At 42.1% G+C, this 24062-nt stretch overlaps 3 protein-coding genes across 3 annotated transcripts in view; 1 reads left to right on the top strand and 2 right to left on the bottom strand.

Annotated features, from left to right (window-relative positions):
• Positions 1 to 11336, bottom strand: part of pcnx1 (pecanex 1) — a 37750-nt gene extending 26414 nt beyond the window's left edge. Inside the window, exons 1-6 of the mRNA XM_080042033.1 lie at positions 11148 to 11336; positions 8694 to 8905; positions 5798 to 5903; positions 4828 to 4864; positions 2996 to 3061; positions 868 to 2592 (exon numbers count right to left, since the gene is read on the bottom strand). Of these exons, the coding sequence (XP_079898159.1) occupies positions 868 to 2592; positions 2996 to 3061; positions 4828 to 4864; positions 5798 to 5903; positions 8694 to 8905; positions 11148 to 11300 (2299 nt within the window). The 5' untranslated portion in view covers positions 11301 to 11336. The remainder of the gene's footprint in view (positions 1 to 867; positions 2593 to 2995; positions 3062 to 4827; positions 4865 to 5797; positions 5904 to 8693; positions 8906 to 11147) is intronic.
• A 1244-nt stretch (positions 11337 to 12580) lies between these two features.
• Positions 12581 to 16133, bottom strand: med6 (mediator complex subunit 6). Its single transcript, XM_080042283.1, has 8 exons — positions 16103 to 16133; positions 15029 to 15188; positions 14606 to 14697; positions 14239 to 14321; positions 14024 to 14132; positions 13674 to 13789; positions 13536 to 13563; positions 12581 to 13266 (listed from the first exon to the last, which is right to left on the bottom strand). The coding sequence occupies exons 1-8, from the start codon at positions 16122 to 16124 to the stop codon at positions 13133 to 13135; spliced, it is 744 nt and encodes a 247-aa protein (XP_079898409.1). The 5' UTR covers positions 16125 to 16133; the 3' UTR covers positions 12581 to 13132.
• A 1741-nt stretch (positions 16134 to 17874) lies between these two features.
• On the top strand, positions 17875 to 22783 carry ttc9 (tetratricopeptide repeat domain 9). The gene is made up of 3 exons (XM_080043100.1): positions 17875 to 18493; positions 19245 to 19427; positions 21864 to 22783. Exons 1-3 carry the CDS (start codon positions 18025 to 18027, stop codon positions 21944 to 21946), a joined length of 735 nt encoding a protein of 244 aa, XP_079899226.1. The 5' UTR covers positions 17875 to 18024; the 3' UTR covers positions 21947 to 22783.
• The last annotated feature ends 1279 nt before the right edge of the window (positions 22784 to 24062 follow it).

The following is a 24062-nucleotide window of genomic DNA, read 5'->3' as shown; positions in this document are numbered from 1 at the left end:
AGAAAGCTAAGCAACAATCAACAGCGACATCATGAAAAATGTCCACAATACAATGAAGCTAATGAAGAACAGGAACAGAGACGGACAAGCACTCCATAATATTACATTAGACATTAGTCTGCAAGTTACAAGAATGTAGGGCAGGGAATGTCTATCAGACACAGTGTGTATGACACTAATAAGAGAGCTGCTGTTTGTCTAACCTCAGCACAAAGCCCACACTGTACCATCATGCTAATAGTCATCTACACGAGGAAGGAACACTAGGCCTGGGTTGGAATTGTCACACCATGGAAACTCACCATGGTTACAGTGAATGAGAAAGGCAGACAACATCCCCCTTTTTGCAGAAACACACACACACAAAAGGAAATAATGAAGGAAGTCTACTGTCTGGAGGACTACACCCAAAATGGACTTCAATTTGGTCAATTCTTTCGTTACGCCTCTAATGGGCCATAAAGCAGCTATATCCAGTAGAGTGATGATGACACTTGGTCAAGTGTGTTCAATAATACACAGCCAATGCACCATCCAGTTATCACTTTAAAACAGGGCAAATCTGCAAAGCAAGCACAAAAACCACAGAAAAGAGACTAATAAATTATAATGGTGCCTATATTGTATCTGGGGCGGTATCAGTGTAACACAGTTCTGCTGATAAGTCACAAAGTACAGTGCATGTCTAAACAAGTGGAGTAATCACTACCATTGAACGTGGAGACGGTTAAACACAACATTTTCCTTTGATGCATTTCAGAGTCACTGACATATTAAGTGTGGACTAGTCATCAAAGGGCAGTAGTAAAGCAGATAGAATGCAATGCAATGTGTACACTGTGTCAGGGCGCTGTGTGTGGTACGCACCCCGCAGAGCAGCAGCAGAGGCGTCCTGAGGCTCGGTGAAGACTGCCTGGTTGGGCAGACTGTTTCTGGAGCGGGTGACCGACTCCAGCTGGGAGGCCCGGCCCAGCAGAGAGGCCGCGTCCAGGACTTCCCCTTCTTTGGCTTCCAGGTCCGACTTGGACGTGGTTAGGGGCCGCGGGCCGGCTGGAGCCCCTAGGCGGCCGGAGTCGTTAAGGCAGGCGGCCGTACCACTGTCCAGACTCAACACTCTGGCGTGCGTTTTGGCACTGCCCGTGCTGGGGGTACGGCGAGAGACGCGGCGCTTACCACCGCTCCGCCCTCCTGCCTCAGCTTTGACTGTGGAGGAGGAGGCTGTGTTAGTGTTAGCTGCAGTGTGCTTGGCTTTCAGGGCCCGGTAGTAGCCCTCCGGTGAGTGGCAGGAGCGGGACGTGGCGCTGGACGAGCTGTCTGTGCTGAGGTGGTGTGCGGAGTGGAGGCTGGAGGCACAGCTGAGTTCACTCTGATCACTGGAGTCCTCCTCTGCGCCCCCAGTCAACACAGCGCTGCAGGGCTTGGCCGCGCCGCGCAACGACACGTACTCCCGGTGACGGCTGGCGTCGAAGCTGCTCGCCCTTTTCTTGCCCATCCGCCGCCGTCCGCTGCGCCCCGTGGACAGAGAAGAAGTCCTCTGAACGTTGTTGGCCGACTTTGGTTGAGCGTCGTCTTTAACCTGCTCCGTCTCCGTGGTAACTCCACCCGTTGACCCTGTAGAGCCATCGGCGCTGGTCCTGATACCGGGCTGGTCCTGGGACCGGCCAGCAGCTTCTAAAGGCTCTTGTGTGGCTTGGGACGGCGTGTCAGCGGGTTGTGTAGCGGTAGCGGTTAGCTCGTTTGCGTGAGGGTTTTTATTGGCCTCCCTGGAGGGACGGTTGCTGACTCGGCTAGAAGTCCTGCCGTCTGCAGCGTCTCCTCTGTCCCGCGCTCGCTCGTCCCCTGAAAGCGACAGCAGACTCTCCACGTGTGTGGAGCTGGTCTGCTCGCTGTGAAAGCTGCTGACGGTGCTGTTGGTATCCCTGTCTGTCCCGCTGCAGTAGCTCTCTGTGGAGCCACTGCTGCGTGTGCTCAGGCTCCTCAGGCTGTCAGCACTGCGCTCCCCTCCGTGGGACTTTCCCCCTACGCCGGAGCCTTTCCCCCCACCACCACCCACCTCTACCTGGTACAGTCCTGAGCTGCCTTCCCCTGCCTCCCTGGAGACGGAACGGGCTACCCTGTGTGTGTGTTCTTTGTGCCTATAGCATTCCCCTACCCCAGATGTGGAGGCTACAGCTAGTTCCTGCTGGTACAAGCGTTCACCCCCAGCCTCCCTGCCACACAGCCCGGGCCGGTGCGGTCTAGCGGTCTCCAGCTCACACACAGGGTCCAGGCCCACTCTCCTAGACAACGGAGGAGGGTACAGGGCAAAGTCTGGTAGACACGGGTCGGGGAAAGCCGAACCCGCTGAGCTGGAAGTCCGAGGCAGGCCCCGAGAACGAAGCTCCTTCCTAAAGTTCTGAGATTGTATGGATGTGTGTGAGGTGGCGTCCGTGTCGCAGGAGGAGTGGGACAGGCTGAAGTGATAAGCAGAAGAGGTGCAGAGGTCTGCGGGCTCCCGGGACAGCTCTGAAGGACACAGGGAGGTGGAGGGCTGCAGCGAGGCGAAGGAGTCGTTGGGAACAAGGCAGTACATCTTGGTGTCAGACAGCAGATCTGAAAACGACAGAAAGGAAAATTCACATTAAGGACGGTGTCAAGTGGAACCAGCTAGTAACATGAGAAAGATTTTTGCTTTTGTGTTCGACTGTCCACGCAGGTGTTAGTCGAAGGCCAGACCAAGTTGAGGGATATTCCTAAAATTTGGCACAAACTCACACTTTCACTTGAGCAGGAACTGATTACCTTTTGGAGGTAAAAAGGTGAAAGGTAACTGCAACCTTAAATATTGTGAGGTTGGAGTGACCTTGTACCATATTGTAGCTTGTTAGGAGCGTATCCTTCTTTAAAGCATTGCCATCCCAACTGTTCTACACCGTTCTAATACTGTATGTCTCGCGGAGGCATATAACCACCAGACGGTAGTTCTAGTTTGTATGTGAATGCAGTGCATGTTTACCATGATCATGGCTGCAGCTCTCAACAAGAGTCAAGCTGATGTCATCTGCAGTCTTTCCCAAATCTCCTGCAATAGATTGGAAGAAAGCAATTTAGAGATGACATATTTAATACATGTATAATACATTCACAGCCACTAAACCCAACACATTCAGACATAACTGGCCCCCCACTCGGGATTAAAAAACAGATATTCAGGCCTTCTTCTCAGATTCATAACTTCTGAGAGTTGCTCTAAGTTGTGCATCTCCAACAATGGCACTATGAGCTTGTCTGAATAGATTACTTCAGCCATACAAGATTACCTTTGAAACAAATATGAAACCGTTCAGAATGATGTTCATTGCAACCACCGCTTCTAAAATCCTGCAAAGTCTCACTCGGTCACACAACCTGGGAGTTTGTGCCGGACAGTCTGAGAGGATGGGATCCTTGTAAGGAGCGAGATTAAAACACTAAACCCCAACAGAGTCCTCGTCCCACTCCTGACCACTTCCTGTCATCACAAACTGCCAGCTCAATAGAATGGCATCGAACGCATTCACTGAATTATTCAGGCGACATAGCTGCTTCGCTCCATCACTCAGTACGACTGACCCCCAAAGCAAAGCTACAAGTTCATTTATTCTCCTCTTCTTTTCAGTAATACAATGGAGAGCTCCTAGAGACTGACTTCTGTGTTTTTTCAGACTCAGCAGCAGTGCCTGTCAAGCGCTGCCTCATCTTGTTGTGACTGTTAAGGGCATGGTAAGGCTTAGTCAGACTATGTCTCCCAGGCAACAGGGGGGGTTGTGGTGAGAAAGAGCAACACAGGGTCGCAAAGAACAGTTTAAAAAGGGCACCTATTCTGCAGAATGCACTTTATCATGGTTTTTCAACATTAATATGGGACCCCGCTGTGACTAGAGACTCCCAAGGTATGAGAAAAAACAACCCTCTCTCTTTTTCTCCACAACCACCTTTCTGAATACAATCCCTGCGTTCCAAATCGCATACTCTTTCTTCTTTCTATTCTACATACAACATCTGACCATAAAAATAATCTAGAAAGCATGCAGTATGCTACAATTGGGGCATACTTTTACTTATTTATTTCATCATAACATTGCGCCTTGATCTTGCCTCTTGCTTTTATATCTGTCGCATCCCCGGTTGTTTTCATACGGAGGCTCCGTCGATGTGATGTCACTGTCGTTGTGTACTGGATTATGGGTCAGAATCGCCCAAATAGCATACTGTTTTTAACACTAAAAACCTCGGCCGGATGTAGAAGATATCTGGGTGTTTTTCAGCATACTAAATCTGAGATTTAGTACAAGAATTGGGACATCCGAATCTTTCTTCTACCATACTAAATAGCAGAAAGTATGGGTATTGGAACGCAGCCATGTGTTCAAAAACCACAGTTTTCTCTCCCCTTATGACATCATAAATCATAAACCATCATAAATCATTCAAACCGGCAGTTAGATTCAGGGCCAATCAAGCAGACTGGGCTATTTGGAAGGCAGGGCTTAAAGAGATATGCTCTAAAATGGAGCGTTTCAGACAGAGGCTGAAAAAAGAAAGCTTACGATATGGCACTGTGAGAAACATAAAATAGTATTTTGGAAACTACACCATTCAGACAGAGTTTCTTGTAGAAATTCAAAATACAATTTTGAACCTGAAAATTAGCATAATATGGTGACCTTTTCAAACCAAAAAACAAAAGTGTTATGTGCTCAGTTCTTTTCATTCTGAAATGAATGGAGTTACACAAGGCACACACAGAGAACAATGACGTGGCGAATGATTGATGATGAACATGCATGACAAGGTAGTCATAGTTACCTTTGGCTACGGTTGCTCTTCCATGGGTGGGTGCAATCTGAAAATTTGAATAAAAAAGATAAAGCCAGGCCATTTATTTTTATTTTTGAAAAGAGGTGGTCAGGATATTCAAAGGCTCCTTTCTGGAGTTCTTTAAAGGCAAAGTTTAAATGAGGTTGTGATCGTGAGAGTAGAGTACACAACAACAACATCCAAATAGAAGAGACTACTTGTGTATTAAAAACAGCCGGCGCCTCTTCACTGTCATCACAAGAGAAAAAGTTTTGGCTTCTCTTGCTACGCGGTACACAGCAGCTGAGCAGAACAGGCCTGGGCCGATGAGCGAGTCAAGGACACCCAGTGCAAAGACGTAGAACACAGCACCCATGGGGGATACATAGAGGTTAAATATATCTCACAGAATGAAACGGCTAAATAACTTTGAATATTAAAAAGGAGATATCAGCTGACAACAGGGCAGGCTATGTGAGGATAGTACCTAATCAAAACATCCCTCAACACGCACACACACACGTCACACACACACAAACAAACACAAAAACAGCTGCTTCCTCGAGGCAAGCAATAACAAAAAGTAAATTTTAGACTTGGACTTGTCACCCTCCTCCTGTCTAAGTTATTTGTAAGCACCTTGGATGGGTTAGAATAAACATAGTTAACGTTCCACTAAAATAGAAGGAGGTCTCGGCAGATGATACTTGCTTAAGGGAAGATTACAGATTGTTACCATCAGTGTGTAGCAGTACTTTACTGATAATGTATCACTTGGAACACAAGTAGTGACCTAAACAACTCTTGTCCTTCACAAACAAATGGTCATTTATATTTGTACAATAGCACTCAACTTTAGAACTCTGTTAACAATACAACAAGACACTGGTCTCCTGTATGTTTAAACAGAGATGGGTGTTATGGGTCCTATACTCAGCCCAGTTGTACATGCAGTGTGCAGCAGAGCAGACCAGCTTACCTGTTGGTTAGACTCCATCCCGATATAGGAGTTCCTAGAGCTGCAGTCCACTGGAGGAGTCTCTTGCCTGATGAAGTCTGCCATCTCGATACCCCCTCCAGGGTCCCTGAACGAACACACAGTCACATACAAACATCTATATTCTTAAATCTGGAAGGAAAAGTGCTATTCACAAGTGTGTGTGTGTGTGTGTGTGTGTGTGTGTGTGTGTGTGTGTGTGTGTGTGTGTGTGTGTGTGTGTGTGTGTGTGTGTGTGTGTGTACAGTTTACACTTCTGTTGGGAAACACATCATGTCACTTTATTAAACAAGCCTGTATTTTACATCAGTTAAACGGGTTTCTATGGAAAATCAACTGAGAGATTGAAAAACAGACGAAAAAGCATCCATGTAGATTTTTATGCGGGGCCTATATTTAGTTCCGGACGTGCTTGTTTAACCAGTTGGTATGTGGAAACAAACAACTTGCCAGGGATTGTCTATAAATCATTTCCATATGCCAAAAAAAAAAGAAAAAAAATCATAACGGGTCAAACCACAACACAAACACGACTACAGCAGCACATAGAGGAGCAGATGAGCGGAGAGCTGAAAAAAAGGACCAGTCAGGGGAAAATGAGTGGGTGCTGGTGCAAAAAAAAAAAACACCTTAATCAGCTGCGGCTAAGGCTCGTCTGCAATACTGTAAACTCAGGCTAACTGGAATGCAACTCCAGATGTGTGGGCAAAAGCTGCAGCTTGCGACTGGCGACTGCCCCTGTGGTCGAAAGAGCCCGCGTTCTTCTGGTTGCCTTTCCCCCTCTCTCAGCGTCCTGCTAAGCGCTACCCCTCTGGTATGTGAGCATGAGTCACTAACTTCCAAGTCATTGGGCAGTAAAACACTGGAACCTCACTGGCTTTTTTTGTTCCATCTGAATTAGAGCTAAACCTCTTTAAAAAAAATAAGAAAATACAAAGAATGAGGCCCTGGCATTTAGAGTTCGGGTAACATGTTGTTTTGTACTTGTAAAATGTTACAGTACTTGTGTAATGGTAACCGATGAAATGATCGATGTACCCTTTTTTACTTGGTTGTACTATTGGTTAACATACATCTTGGTTGGTTTTTGTTTAATAAAACAAAGAAAGGTATTGAAAGAGCAACACATACATTCCTGCATACATAACTGTCATATTAATTAGATCACTAATAACCGTCTTTAAAGCATGAACTAGCATATAGTTCACTGTCGTCATACTTAGATTGTAAAAACACAAGGGTATGTAACCAGTTCCTACTACTGTATCTGTGTTTTTTTCTGCCTAGATATAAATCTAATGCTGTAAAGTAAGATGTAAGAGATGTTGCAACTCAAGTTCTGTCATGTAACTTTATGAGTCAATATCCTTATCCATGTACTATCAACACAAACACTGGGACATCAGACACACAAACACAGCTCCCATAAACAAGTGAGGGCCAATGACAAACCAGGTGCATGCTGGGTAAAGAGCATGTTTACCACTAAAAGAGAAATGATCTTTAAACTTAAGGCACTCTGAGGAGTTTTTCCCCCATTAGCGGTGCTCACGAGGAATGTTGTTTGTTCTTGCCTTCAAGCATATCATACACATTCCCAATACGGTATATTACTCACTGGTCTACAGGTGGCCGCAAGGCACCAAGGAACAGAAAATGCACCAGTGGAAGCGGGTAAGAAAAAAGGGCTGCTAGCGGACTCAACCATTCATTTCAATGTGTTGAAAACCAAGAAATGATATTGTAACACACAAAAGCTCACCAACTCACATCTTCTTCACACAAGCTGTAGTGTGGACAACTGTATTAAATGAACAGCATTTAACAGAGAAATATGACTGACGACCTTCAAAGTAACTACATTATGCTGTCGCTTCATCGAATAATTTGAACATAGCCGAAAAACGAGTGATACGTATTATATCTCTCTCTGTAGGTCTTCCTGATAAGGGTTAGAAGAAAAGTAATCTGTCACTAGTTTCCATCCCCACCATTACAGCTGGAGTCCACTTGCCCTATCTGGAAGCCTTTTAAAGCAATATATTGATTCTCCTCTGACCTCGGTTTCAAAAGATGACTCCAGGTTGCGTCACCTTTAAAATGACACGGCCCACTCCTAGCAACCACCAGCCCCCCTCCATCATCGATCTGAAAGCATGACATCTTCTACCTAACACACACCTATGAACACACACAGCCTTTACCAGGAAATGTTGTCTGCCTCATCCGTCTCTATGCGGCTTTGTCACACATTAAAAAGGTGTATACATACTCTTTGTTTACATACCAGTTCACAGAGCCTATGCCGTGTATTCATTTTTAACACGAGAATTTTTTGAAGCACACACACAGTACAGACAGGTAGTGATTTGTGATAAGATATTCACTGATTTTGACAAAAAGTGAAGATGACAACAAGTGTTCTCTAGTATCACTGACTCCACCAGGAGAAGTAAGTGAAAGGTTGTGTTGATATACTTGTTGAATCTCTATATATTCATACAGCAATCACTTAAACAGTATGCACAGTTCGTTACACAGGTCTCCCAGTCATTCAGTATTGCAGTAATTGCCAGTGAAAATTTCGGGTATCCCGCTCGTTTTATCCAATCAGGACACCGATCGCTATAAAGAGGCGGGTCTCTGTGCCCGTGAACGATGACTCGCTGCTCTCCATCATGGCACAATATAATGAAGGACGGCTGTGCATTCATGTGGTGGTGATGTAGGGACAATGGAGGGGACTGCTAACTGCAGTCACTGACAAGGAGGTTAGCTAAAAAGGACCACCTCACTTACTTCTCCTTTTAATGGAGCGTATTTGTCCTACATCTCCAGACATCATCCAATCCACCAGGTTTCTGAAGAAAAAACTCACCCTGGGCCGTTGCTGTCTTCCCGGCGGGTGACACCTCCATCGTTGGCCCCCTCCGTGCCCCCTCTGCTGCCCTGACTCTCCTTGGCCTTCTCCACCACCTCCCCCTCGTCCAGGGCGTGGTGCAGACGGAAGTTCACCGTCTTCAGCAGCAGGAAAATGGCAGCGATCACACCACAGTAGATTCCCACTATCACCATGGTGGGCTGCAAGGCCTGGGAGTAGGAAAAGGAAGGGGAATATGATTTATTAATACAGGGGAACTGATAAAGTGGAGGGATGGGGCTGCTGTTGACTGCACTCATACGACTCATAAGTTATGCTGCTCTGCCTTACTTAGTTTTATTGTATGTTTATTTCGATTTGATTTATTTATCTCAATGCCCAAGAATTTTAGTTTAAGTTTAGTTGTTAGGGACCATGTACAAAGATAAAATTGATCTCACAAAGGAAAAGATGCTTTGTGTACCAGATTATAGCAGTTTGCAGTCATGAATGATGGTGAAATGTCATTTTTTTTTAATCAATGTTCAAGTTTTTCGCTTTGATTGTTCAGTTTTTTCTTGAAAATGACATTTATCCAAAATAACACTGAGACAGCGGGCAGGCAGTTTAATACAGCCTCTGAGAAAGAAACTCAGTCCTGCGGAGTCAGTGACAGTTGGTTTGGATTAAGTGCTTGCACTGCAACCAACTATTGCATCCAAGTTAGCTCCTTCTAGAACTGAAAAGGAAAAAATGAATGGATTAATACACATATTGCAGCAATTATTTTGTGACGCACACAGGAAAACAGCGTTTAAAAAACTACCGCATTCAAATATCACTCTCTAATAAAAAAAAGGGTAAACTGAAAAAGAAAGGCAGGGCTATCACTAAACACCTAGATGTTTTAACCACAAGGTGTCTGTCTGTCTGTCTGTCTGTCTGTCTGAGCTCCATCTTCTGCGTCTCTCATCAGTTGCCCTTGACTTTATCCTGCTGCTGCATCTGCTCAGAGTTATTACAAACAACAGAAGCAGCGCCGCTCAAACCTGTGGCGCGATATATAAACCACCGAGCTGACAAGCCTATTTCCAGTCCAGGAATAGAGCGGAAACCACAAACCGATTTGAAACATCACCTTCTCAATATAGACGTTTAGTGTGCGCTTAGCAAACAGCCATTTCCTGACCTGAGTGCATTTATACTAGAGGTGTCTCTCTAAACACACACACACACACACACACACACACACACACACACACACACACACACACACACACACACACACACACACACACACACACACACACACACACACACACACACACACACACACACACACAGTCATTTTCAACTTGCTCTGTCTCTGGATTCAACCGTTTTTATTGTTGCTTTATTTATCAAACAATCCCATTAAATAACATGCAAAAGTGGACTATAACTTATACTGATCTGTCAAGGCCTTGTGGACAGTTTAGAGGGCAAGCTCTCACTGTCACTAAAGTCAACAAAACAAACTGACTTCAGAGGAGTCTGTTTCTTGTTGACAATTTACTGTTACATCCCCTATAGACCGTTACTTGGACATTAAAGGTGCACTATGCATATTTAAGGGGAGGGGGATTTGTTTACATTTGTAGAGCCTGCACATATAGCCTATTACAAAGCAGTATTTACCTACATGTAATTCTTATAAATTAATAAATATCATCATAATTGAAAAAAGAATTATTAACAACAAAACAGTGATCCAATTTTGCTGTGTGGAAGGTTTGTTTACTCAGTTAGCCTATTAGAATATATCTAATAATGCTCGTGGACATTAAAGTTTAAGTACATCCACTAGGCCTATACAGTAGCCTATTTGTCTTCGATATTTATATTGTTACATCCTTGACAGCTGTAGGCTACTTTTGCAGCAGGCTATAAAGATTTAAAAAAAATCTGGTGATACCGCAAATCACTACCGACAGGAGGAAAACAACTAGATAAAAAAATGGAGGAGGGGGGGGGCATTGAATTCACTGATTACAGCCTGACAGTATAATCGACCGTTATTATTATCCAACCTGCGTCTCTTTGATACAAACATAAATCAAACAAAAGAGCATTCTGGTCCAATCTAGTTTGTGGATTGGTAGTAGGCTACACTTTCAAAAAGGGGGGTGGGGGGCAGCCATTTAAAGATTATTTTTGTCAGTTTTTGTCGTGTAAATGAGGTTAATCTTCTTATAGGCTAATGTCGACAACCTACAACATAGTCGGGAGTGTGGTTAAAAAATACCCGGCGTCGTTCAGTTAGTTTTTAATGACACGTTACATTGTCTCCGCTCCAGATAATAGACCGAGACCGACCGTTGGTGTCCTGCAGACCTAACGGACACTTGGCTCGGTCACTTAACGCTGTCAACAGTCGGGAAAGAAACGGAAATGAAAAAAAAAAAAAATTAAAATAGAAGGTAGCGGGCTCACCATGTAAAGAGTGAAGGGGAAACATAGCAGAAAGAGCCAGATGTAGAGATGTAACGCGTTGACGAATGTATTTTGATCGGGGTCGTAGTACCATCCGCCTGTGACTGAAGCCCAGACCCCCTGCCTCAGGATCTGCAGGGTCTGGGAGCCCATGTTGCTGTTGTATTAAATCCACAATCCGGACTGAACGGAACCAGCGGAGGGCTGACACGCCGGCTCAGTCGTCGCTGACCATGGCTATGTTTCCAGACAGTGGCCTGAGAATCCCCTCTCTGCAGCCATCTTCTTCTTCTTCTTCTCTTTCTTTGCTACGGCTAGCAGCCAGACAGCTGGGGCAGTGTGTGTTTCCAGTCCTCCAACGGGGAAGACTTCATTTCCCACAACGCTCTGCGAGAAACTTCTTCTTCGTGGCATCGGTGGATAGCATTAGTAGAAGCTAACTGCTCCCTCCAACAATGCACAGACAAAAAGGATGAAAGAACAGAAAAGAGAAATAAAGACATAAAAAAAGACCATAGTGCAAAGAGACGTAATTGATTAGGTATTAGGTAGGATGTGTAAAATAGAATAAAAACTAATGCATACAGTATACAAAGAAAAACTTTTAGGTAGCTGTCCACTGTGGGGACCACTTTGCATGAAAGGGCTAAAAATCTTTTATTTTTATTCTCTTAATATGAAAGAAATAATAATAATTCATGTTAAACAGAAATAAAAAAATATTAGTTCTAAGTATTTCTTAATACTTAATATTGATTATTAATTAATTATTGCTCAATACCTTTTAAAATACAGTACTATCTATGCCCAATACCTACAAAATATGCACCAAGGCTTTATGCATCCATGTCTCTTCACCTTCAGGCAATTAGGAGCAATGAGCAAATAGCGACACCTGCTGGCCAAACTCTACAATTGTCCAAAATCATTTTCTGCTCGGATTGTACTCCTTTCTTTTCTATAACACATCTGATGAATTTAGAGGGAAATGTCTCTATAATAAAACTGAAAATTTGAAATGTGACAAAGGGCCTCAACTAGACAGTACTTCTCCTATAAAGAGGACTATAAGCCAAAAAAGCTTTGGAACCACTGGATTAATATCTAATTCATTGTAGTTTATAGCTTGTCATCTTTTGCTTTTTAATGAAAAAATCTTCATCTGTAATTTAACCAGTACCTCCAGGTACATGTCGTAGAGTGAAAAAGTACAACATTTCCTCCTGAAATGTAATGACGTATAAGTATAAAGGAACATATGGATTTACTAAATACAATTACATAAACAACAGCCCTGATATAAATGCTTCAATCATCTTTCAGCTACAAATATATATTATATTTTACATGATATTTTGTTCAAATCACCATAGAAAAAGGACCAAGCAGGACATCGTTACTAGAACTTGTCAGCAAATAATTCAGGAAACAGTTGATGATACTTTTAATACAAAACACACAAAAGCAGAGCATTCCTTAACAAAAACAAATTACAAAAGTGTTTGCAATTAATGAGGAGGTGGTCAAGTCCAGAAGCTTTTTGGCTTTTTTTCAGATGAGATAATGCATTGTGACACATTGAATTACACTGTCCTATGAAGTCACTACGACGCAAATATTATGCTGATGTCAACAGTTAACCGACACTGATGCTGAGGTCAGCTTCTCATCAAAAAGCCTCATCCTTAGCGAATACTGCTAAATGCCTGCTGACACGTAACCCCGTGGTACAGCTGCCTGAACTGTCCATGATGCCAAAAGCCTATCGAGTGTATGAGGTTACAGTGTAAATGTAGTGCTGGCACCGAGACAAGCAACTGTGCCAGTTCATTCTTGGCATCCTGTAAACTGATCAAATGAGCAGAGTAACAGACAGACGATCTTGGGATTTTGGAAAAGGGGGGAAAAAAACTCCCAAGCTGCTGTTCTATCGGTTTATTACTGTAGGACATAGCATCTTTCCCACAGTGTGAGTAGAGTGACTGTCACTGCAGTCTGGCTCTCTTCTCCGGAGGCGGTTTGCTCGATGGCGGAGCAGGGGCCGAGGTTTTTGTGGCTGGTTCCCTTTCGTCTTGTTTTACGGGTTCCGTGGGCGGTTCAGGCTCTTTCTTCACCTCGACTGCAACACAAAGAGCGTCACGCTGTCATGACAATCTGAACACCATTTAATTTGAAATGAAGTCTGAATTTAAAGAGAATGTAACAATAGCGCTGACAGTAATACACAGATCCACAAAATAAATATGCAAAACCACAGAAAGACAGACTTAGAAGGTATGAGCACAATTTCAAATCCTTTCTATGCTAAGCACTGATGTCCACACAGACCCAAACGGTTTATTATGTAACTATAAGATCTGAATACATTTAACTCTTTCATGATCATACCTGGAATAGGCTTCTCGCCAGGCTTAGGCTGAAATCACAAATAGAGACAAACACATTAACATGACATTGTTTTTTTTATTAAATCAAATATAGAAATGAAGAGATTGAGAAGATGTTTGGAGTTAGTGTAACATGTACCTGGTAGAATGTTGGGGGAAACTTGGACCTAAGGTCCAAAAGGAGTGTGTCAACACGGTGCCTCTGGAACAGTGAACTGGGTTCTTCTTTCTTCTTAGTCTTGGGCTTGTTTTTTTCTGAAAAAATAAATAATTAGTTTTGTTAAAATAATATTTGAGAAAGTCATCAAATTAAATCTGAACTTACTATTATAAACAATGTGGAATTGCAGGGAACTATGGCTCTGTCTCATATAGTCTCCCCTATTTCCTGTTTTTAGTATTTACTAGGACAGGAACTATTGTGTTGCTAATAGCAGTACAATCTAAATATCTACACTGAACATTTCAAATGAACTGCCAAAGCCTAACCTCTCTCCTCCTGGTCCTTGAAGTGCCACCAGTAACCTTTGGATGGGTGATAGCGGCAGTATGACATGGCCTCATCGAAAGCAGACTGGATTCCATGGACGGCAGAAAGCTAAAACAGATTTATGTCAGTCACAATTATACACACATACAAAATCATCCACTAACAGCTTTAAAAAAAAATCATATTTTATTAAGAGCATATTATAAATTCTCACCGCTCTGGAACTGATAACTGTTCCCAGGTCTGGGGCCTGATACACCACTCCTACTATAATGTAGTAGTCAGCCATGGGAATAACTGGAGGATGGAAACATACAGTAGATGTAACAATAAGATCCTTACACATAACCTCAAATGCAATGTGGGTGTGTACGTTTTGTGTGACAGTAATGATAAGATCATACATTCACAAATCTTATAACTTGCACTTAAAAAGATAAATAAATGTATGTTTTTTTTTCATTTGGCTGCTTAGAAGACAATTTCATATGTATTAAACAGTAATATACACACACCTTGTACACTGACTGGTATGATACACTTGACAATTTCACAATTCAATTGGACGCTTCACTGCTCACCTTGTGTTGGCGACTGCCTCTGTTGTTTACGGATTATATAAAGAATTGGCTCCTGAGCATGAAGAAGAATGTACTCAACTCCCACCATCTGCCTGTAAAAAAAGACACAAACAATGTTTGGCTTTTAGTTTTCCAAAGTCTCTTAACTCTACATATTTGCATCAGTTTACTGAAAGCATAACTCTGAGCTTTTTAAAACAGATCATGATTTAATAACTTCCATATGAGTGATGCAATTGGTTTTGTCTTATTAACAAACACCACATGAATTAATTTGTATGAATTCTACAATGTATTCATACTTTTTAAATACTGCTAACATTGCAATTAGTTTAATCTAACACGTAATATATATTGTTGTTTATGAGCAATACTCTTCCAATTAACACCAAAATGCACTGTGTGGTGTGTAGGATAACTTACTTCAGATGTTCCAGGGTGAGCCGCTGCATCTTCACGACCTCATTGTTACAGGTTCGGTCATAGAAGGGGTTGCTTCTCTCAGAGAAATAGTCCAGCACATTCCCAGGGTTAAGGATCGGCACCCAGCCGCTGTCCACCCAGGATATCCCCAGGAGGTTGTCTGCAAAAATTGAACAACATTTTTTTATTTGACTAATGTCTTCTTGAGCTAAAGGCTGGTCAACTTTACAATACAGTATCATTGGTAACATGTGACGTGAGTGGAGGTACATGGATGAAGCAGGCACAACATTGATACACACCACCATCATTACATCCTCAAATGATACTGTATATATAAATATATATAAAAAGTATAATAAGAAGAGCATTAATCAAGAATTTGCCATCGCGGCAGTAACACTCAGATTAATGCATGCATCTCAGAATGGCTAACCATATAATATCTTTAGACCTTTTCTAGATTAAAGGTGTACTTATATGAAAGAGCAAAATCAAGTATTTTGTTATACAATCTTTTATTCTGCATTTGACATGTTTCGTAATTTACTGCCTTTGTTATTGGTTGCAGGTAGTTCAGTTTTATAAAAGTTGAATATAATACTCCCTTCTTCATATTGCCTTCATCCAACACAAGCCATAGACTGCTAAACTCATGAACTGTCAAACTCACGTCACTTTACTGCTACTATTAAAACAAACGAGCACTGACTATCAACTACCCAGCAATCACAGCACCAAAATTAACCAAACACCAGTTACTTTGACACAAACACCAGTAAAATAACTTTATTATTGTCTTTTGTTGGTAGTTAACCTTTACAAAACGAGACTGACCACTGACAGCCACCGTTAGCTAAATTTGGCGGAGGAGAAGCTAATCGATGCTAACGTTAGCTTCTAGCACAGATAGATAGGCTACATGTTGAACCTGCCAACAGCAAAACTACACAGACGCTTTATCTTGAGGAGGCAAACAGAACCCGGTTATCGTTAACTCATAAGACACAAGTACAGTAAAAAAGGTCCCTGGAAATAACTTAATAACAAATAATTCAACGGTGATGTAGCTACCTCTGAAATCCACCGCCGCCATGATGTAAACAATGGTCTCTCAATGATGACGTATCTTCGCTATGTCGTCGCTTGATGACATCGTCTTATTAAAACCTGATTTAAACCCAAGTTAAATCGAATAAAGGGCATAACAAATGTTTATTTAAGGCATTTCAACAAATGAGAAAAAGTGTACATTAATAGACCCTATTATTATTATTATTATTATTATTATTATTATTATTATTATTATTTATTTTTTGAAATTATTATTATTATTATTATTATTATTATTATTACTACACTGTGACACATGAAAACACATAGCATAAGATCAAAAGCACACTGATTCAAAATGTCATCATTAATCTAAATGATATAGGTCTAGTAGACCTATTTTTTGTACCCATATGGGCAAGCACTTTTATTTAAAACACACTATTAAACTGAAATGTAGTTTGTGTGAGTCTTCCTTTATAACATAGCCTACGTCTATCTAGATGCCAATAAAAGACGCTTGAAGTTGCAAACAACAGTTCGTGGATTGCGCAAGCACTCGTGTTTAAAAGGCTATGGTTCGTGGTCTTTATTTGGGATCAGCATTCAGCAACATTTGCTCCAGAGAGCTGGAATTCCAGAGACACACCCAGACACAGCTGAGTTCACGGCCGTATGAATGTGACAGGACAGATGGAGTCATCAAACATGGGCAACACACACACACACACACACACACACACACACACACACACACACACACACACACACACACACACACACACACACACACACACACACACACACACACACACACACACACACACACACACACACACACACACACACACACACACACACACAGAAGGTTTTCTTGTCCGGGCATAAGGCATGATCATTGTCATAATTATTCATCACCTTGCTGCCTGTTCATAACAGAGGCTCATAACACTATTACACCTTATAAAACCCGGTTTGAATGACATCATAGACTGTCATTAGGGACTGTAGCCTGTCATCATGAGTCTGACCAAAGTGGCTGCGCAGAAAGCGAGCAGCCAGGGAGAACAGCAGCAGGCTGCCCGGGCAGGAGATGACAGGCTGGATCATGATGTGTATCTGATTCACCTGAGTGGAGATGGCTGCATTCCTTCCCCCAATTTGAGATAAGAGGGAGAGACTGGGAGGGAGGAGGGTGAAAGGAAGGAGGTTGCTATTCATTGCCACATAAGATGTTTTCTTTGAGAAGAATGAAATATTATTTCAAAATGAACTTGAATGGATGGCCAGAGATGGTCTTTTGGCTTTAATTACCGTAAAAGTAGCCTAATACAAGACACATGAAGAAAAACAACATTTATTCAGGTCTATTGAAGCAGGATTATATTTCTCAGAAAATGTAGGGGGAAAAAAACAAAAACGTGTGTAGCTAATCTTTGTTTCAAAATAGATCAGTCTCGGTAAACACATGATAACAGGTTCCCTTTGTGGATAAAACACCGCCCAGATTATCTACAAAGAAAACACTGTCAATATGATTGGTTTTTAAACAAAACAGTGTGTCCAGTTTGGCAAACAACACGATAATGAAATCATCTGCAAATAAACCCTATGATGAAATCAAGCCTCCCCTCTTCCTGCTGTGGAGTGGGACCCCCATGGGACCGCTGACTGACTGGCCTCGTATTTATTGACCAATCGGCTGGTCGGATCTCGGATGGGAAAAATACGAGAGAGGAGGCTGCTACAACGAACGGTCGGAGGAGCGCGCGTGCATCACAGAGACATAGACGTAGAGCTGCTGCGACACTGACTGGCCAGGCGAAGTCGCGAGTAATAAATACGACCGTCGAGAAGATGCAGTGAAAGAGAAAAGCCTTATTTCTCCCAGCTATTTTTACAGCCGGGCAACCAGGGTAAATATAATCAAATAACGTCGAATAATGAGCGTTATAAAACAGGCTGGTCACGACGGCAGGGCAGACAACGGCGGTGGTGGTGGTGGCTCCCCAAAGCTCCAGCAGTGCGCTCAGCCTCCCAGCACTAGCAGCAGCGGACGGACCAAAGATGCCAGATACCAGCAACAGCAGATGCAAAGGCATCATGGAGGCTCCATGCTCAAACAGCCCATATCACACAACGAGCCGGGCGACGTCGTGAGGCGCGCGCTGGACTTCAAGTGCCAAGGAACCCAGTGTTACAAGGACAAGAAATACCGAGAGGCGATAGGCAAGTATCACCGCGCTCTGCTGGAGATTAAAGGGCTGTGCAGGGTGCTGGGGGACCCGGACGTCAGCGCTAAATCCCCGCCGTCCCCCCTGCTGCCGACCCTCACCAAGCCCAGCACGCTCACAGACGAACAGAAGGGGGCCATGGAGAATGCCGAGCTGGAGTGTTACAACAGCTTGGCCGGTAAGAGACCGTTCAATCTCTCACACATTTCTCACATAAATAGGCCTACCAGTATACACACATACTCACATTGCCTATACACTTATCTGTTCACAAGAGATGCTGGGAATACTACAGTTCATGAATGATTCATAAGGCGAATGAGTCATTCTCAGGCTTACCCCACAATACCCCACACATTCACTTGACTTGTTATTGCTTGATGGTGTATGCTATTTTTTCGCCCCTTGGAAAAATGAATTTATCAATATGTTTTATGTTAAACAGTTGCAGATCCTCTAAGAGGCAGGGGCGAAAAAATTTAAAGGGCACCTCCTTCATACGTTCATGCTGAAAGCCCCCAGATATTTGGCTGAATATTAGTTGTGGCAGAATGAGGTGACACGCACGCACGCACGCACGCACGCACGCACGCACGCACGCACGCACGCACGCACGCACACACACACACACACACACACACACACACACACACACACACACACACACACACACACACACACACACACACACACACACACACACACACACACACACACACACACCTCTGATATGACTTAAGGTAGTTGCATGGAAGTGTCCAGGGCTCTGTTTCATAGGGCCCCTAATAAAAAAAGAAGAGGGGCTTGTGCTGGTATGGTGCCCCTATAGTAAAATAATAAAATAAAACATTGAGACATTGGCTCATACAGTGTATTAGTAACTTTTTCACTTCCTCCTGTCTCCTGTCTTCTTCCCTTCACTTCTCCAGCCTGCCTGTTGCAAATGGAGCTGGTGAATTATGAGCGTGTGAAGGAATACTGTCTGAAAGTGCTTTACAAGGAGGGGAAGAACTTCAAAGCTCTGTACCGATCCGGCGTGGCCTACTATCACCTAGGAGACTTCAACAAGGCGCTGTACTACCTGGAGGAGTCACACAAGCAGGAGCCGTCAGGTCAGAAAAAAACTCTCACTGGTTCATTCGGCTACTATACGTCTGTTTTCTTGCATGACAAACGTGATCAGATTAAATGTGCTGATGGTCCATTAGACCGCAGATCACCAATATATAGTCATGTATAGACTACATATGGTCTTATATGTGGCACTTTGTAGTTTGCCTTATTCGAAGCTAATGTACTTACATGAATCTTGCGGTTTTGGGTTTGTATCCTCAAGGTTGAATGCACTAAAAGAAATGTAACGTAATAGAACAATTTATTTACAGCTGTAGTTGTTTTTTTCACATACAAAATAGGCTATATGATTAACAAAAAAATTGTGCATATTCATTTATAGATCAAACTGCCCAATACGTGTTAAAATGATCTCCATCTAGACAACACGCTTAAAATAGTGCATCCAGATCAATGCACCGGTAAAAAGAATCCCATAATAGAATACAGTATGAGTATTTTGACATTTTGTCCAGAATCTCAATATTTCTTACACCACTTGGTTTTGGACTGGATATTAGCATTTTGAAGGCCTTGCTACTCTGGCTTCTGGAAACCATTGATGCATGCTTAAATTATGGGCATATAAATGGCCAAGTAAGTGAATGATGAGTTGACAATGTGTATTGTGTGATGGCGTGTGACTAAAAGCTTTGATGCTAATTAAACAGAATACACTTTAGGGCTTCTTCACAGCGGACATTTTGACGTCATAGTAGGGAAAGCAGAGGTGTTAATAACCATAAATGACGGATTTGTTATGTTCAAGTGTCCCTTGTAAAGCCATGCCAGTAAGCCAGCATGCACTACACCATGACCCAGCATGCACTTCACCATGGCCCCGCCATCATTCAATTTCATAATTAATTATAATTGCACGCTTTTCCTACTGTGACAACATCTTCAGTGGAAGAAGGCCAATAGACAAGCTGGCAGGTAAATTGGTTGCTATACTGTATATGCTGTGGAGCTAATAAGGTTATTTGAAGTCAGGTAATAATGACTGATGGTTGGACACACTGGGACCAATCAGAACAGAACAGGAGAGGAATAGCAGGCTAGGCTAGTTACTGGTGGCATTCATTCACTATTAATGGCAATATCCATCCCAATTAAGCTTGGTAAATTGAAGTGGCAGACTGACAACAGGAAAATAAGATACAAAAATATCATTACTCTATGAATTTATGTTCAGTATTACCCAAAACACCTTAAAGGTGAAGTAAGCGGTTTATTTATATTAATATAAGTGTTAAATCGCTCTTTATTCATACAGAAGTCACTTACACGATGTGCGCGTTTCATAAAGCCAATCTCTTATTCAACTGCTCTGCATGTAATAAGCAATTAAACTTTATGTAGTATCCCGAAATTTTATCCAATCACAAAAGAGAACGCTACAAACCGACACCCGTCCGCACCCGTCTCACTCATGGTCTCACTGCCGGTGCACGCCAGAGCGACACATGGGTGAATGTTTATGCGCCTACAATGGCGGAGCAGGTAAAAATCCTTCCCAATGTCTGTTTTGATGGTTTTTATCATGTTTTATCACACTTATGGATCTGAGATGATGCTAGATAACTTGCTGCTCAAAGACCGCAGTGCATTAATGTGGTGACGTAGGGACGAGCGAGGGGACTGCTAACTGCAGTAACTGACAGGAAGTTAGCTAAAAGAACCATTCCGCTTACAGCTCCTTTAAGGTTTATCAAAGATGTTGAATGCAATTTTTTTTTCTCTTTTTGAATCAAGCATTGTTTACATACATATGTTTCCTAGCTTGCCGTCTACTTATTCTTCTTTGATTTTTTTTGTGCCTTGCAATGCTTCTTTGCATGCTACTCCCACCTGTAGATTAGTGGAGTATTGTGGGACCATTGGTAGGAATGCACATCTTCCTATTTGCTTGTAACAAATAGCACTATTATTAATGCCCAAAAACGCCATCAGGTACAGTCAAAATGTATATTTTACAGATCATTTTTCTACTGTAAAATATGTAGAGAGTATTCTAAGTAGTTTAAATTTTCCAGGGATCTCCAAGAAAAACCTGTCAGGGACTTAGAAGTGGTCCTAAGGCCTCATTTTGGGATCTGTAGCTTTGAGAAACACATCAGCCATAAATGTACAATAACTACAGTTTTGTTAATATTTATTTCTTTTAATTGAAAACATTTTGCTTTGTGTTGCTCCTGTCAAACACAATCAAACAGGATAAACTGAAAAATGCCGGCCATCATATCTGGATACAACAATGTTTGGTAACGGTTCCTGAAAAACATATTTGTAAAAAAAATGAATTCCAGCAGCCGCTTTCCTATGTCACTCGTGTCACAGAGTTGAGCTTAAGTGGAGGATTTACGAGCGTATTGAACCATTTCCTGCCAGGACAGGAAATAAATCAGGCTCTTCCTGTCTTTGTTTTTTCCTAGACACCAATGTCATCCGCTACATCCAGCTGACAGAGATGAAGATTCGCCGGAATGCCCAAAGGGACAAGAAAGAGACGACATAAGAGCCCTCTGTCTGACGACTTCTCACCCGTCATTATACTTTTTCAGCCCATACTGTGTGCCACCTTGACCTTACACACCAACAAGACAGAGGTCTTGGTGTGAAAAAATGATATTCGTTTGCTTTTGCCTTGGTGCAGCATCCGGTTGCCAGTTACTGTACGTGATTGAACTTATTTGTTGTGTGCTTGAAGCATTGTTTCTGAAAAAAATTGTACGATACGACGAGTTTCTGTCTTCAAAAACGCGCCAAATGTATGTCATATGAATCCATCAAACCCCAAGTTATTTTTTAACCATAACAAACTGATGCACTGCCAGTCCAAACATTGCACATACAGGCCAACACTTGTGATAAGATATGGGACCAACAAGGGCCCTCCGAGTGAATTCAGCATGTCTGCAAGAGAGAGTTTACTGTATTCCAACACGTGCCCTTCGCACAAGATGTCTTTTGAATAGCACTGGAGTCAACGAATAACAACCACCTACGCCTCTGTCACCACACATTGATTTTTTAAAAGTACAACTAAGAATTCAAGATTTCTTTTATATACTCTTGGTTATATCCAAAGTAAAAGGTGCTTTCAGTAAGTAGGTTTCTACAAAGTGTAGAAAGTGCGTAGACAAGGACTTTCAGGGCACATGGTTGCTATTTGCAGTATGAACTTTAAGAGACATATCACAAAATGTAAATAGGCTTCTTTATAGAGAGTGAAAACAAGTCTAATGGAAGGGAGCTAGTTTTGTTTATTAATGCCAAAACAAAGCACTTCATCACTGCATTTTTCTGTATCAAAAAAATACTCTATGTTTACTGTAAAGTTATGTGTGTAATAAATGTGTCTATTGATTGAAATACTTTTTTGTTTTTTTTGTTGGTGCTGCAGCAGTGGATTTCTCTCCAAATGTATATTAGAATCGTCCACGTGAGCTAAAGTAGATATTTATGGATGAATATTGTTGATGATGATTTTAGACATATTTGCCTTGATAGTGGCCATGGTGAGGCTTGGGTAATTGGCACAGGCAATTATTTAACATTGGTACTTAAGAGGCTAAAGTACCACTTTTAAATAATTGCTTGAAATCGCTGCTTTATTCAATACCAGATTGTGTGGCCACTTGGGGGCAGCAGAAACAATATTTAAGTTGAAATGGAAAACTTGTTAGCATAGACACACTATTATTTTTTTTAAACACATTTCCAGTGACAGAGCAACATGATTTGTTTCTGGCCAAATGATGAGTGAAAGTCGCATAATCATTCTCTAGCTCTGTTTTTGGTCTCCTCCATCACCCAAACTGAAGGAAAAAATAAGGCTCTTTATCTGCTAAATGCTCCACTGTTAGGTCGACCCCTTTTTATTTGAACTATTTTGTCAAATCCCTTTTAAATGACACAATCATTTGATCCATCAATTATGATAAAAAATAGAGATGCTTTCATACCAATTAATTCAACAAGCAACACATAGAATCTCATTAAAGAAACGGTGACCCAGTTTGGATTTATTTTCTATGATTTTACTCAAATCAGTGTGTTCCAGTGCAAATCAACACAAGTCAGTCCATAACAGTATTATTCCTGACCTGAACAATGTCCAACAGTAAAGATCAGCTTATTCGTGGTAACATTTCAGACAGACAATGACACATGGGCGTCACCTCAGAGGGAGAGCTTTGTTTCAACCGACTCCCGATTGTACAATGAGAGCGTGGTGACATTCTGCGTAGTCCTCGGAAGAAAAAGCATTCACATTTAAATGTACGTACGGGTAACACTTGGGATGAAGACAGATTCAATCTCAGACAGATGCGCTTCTCCAGGCTGAGAGCTCACTTGACATTTGACAATGAAATGAGTGAAACAGGCATTAGGACCAGAGTTAGGTAGTGTTATTTTAAAATAATTCATTCATTGGAATTCAACATTCATTAGCTCTTTTAACTGGTAGTTAAGAGTTTATAGGTAATATTTTTCACCACTGACAACTCCAGTGACCTGGCACTGAATTCCCTTGTATAGCTTAGTATATAGTACTTGCTGTACTATAGTAGCTTGAACAAAAAAACACAAAATACCAAATTCCACTGTGCCATAACCCCAGTTTGCAT

This window comes from Ammodytes marinus (assembly GCF_949987685.1).
Source record: "Ammodytes marinus genome assembly, chromosome: 15".
Lineage (NCBI taxonomy): Eukaryota > Metazoa > Chordata > Actinopteri > Uranoscopiformes > Ammodytidae > Ammodytes > Ammodytes marinus.
This window is presented reverse-complemented; position numbering and strand designations above follow the sequence as displayed.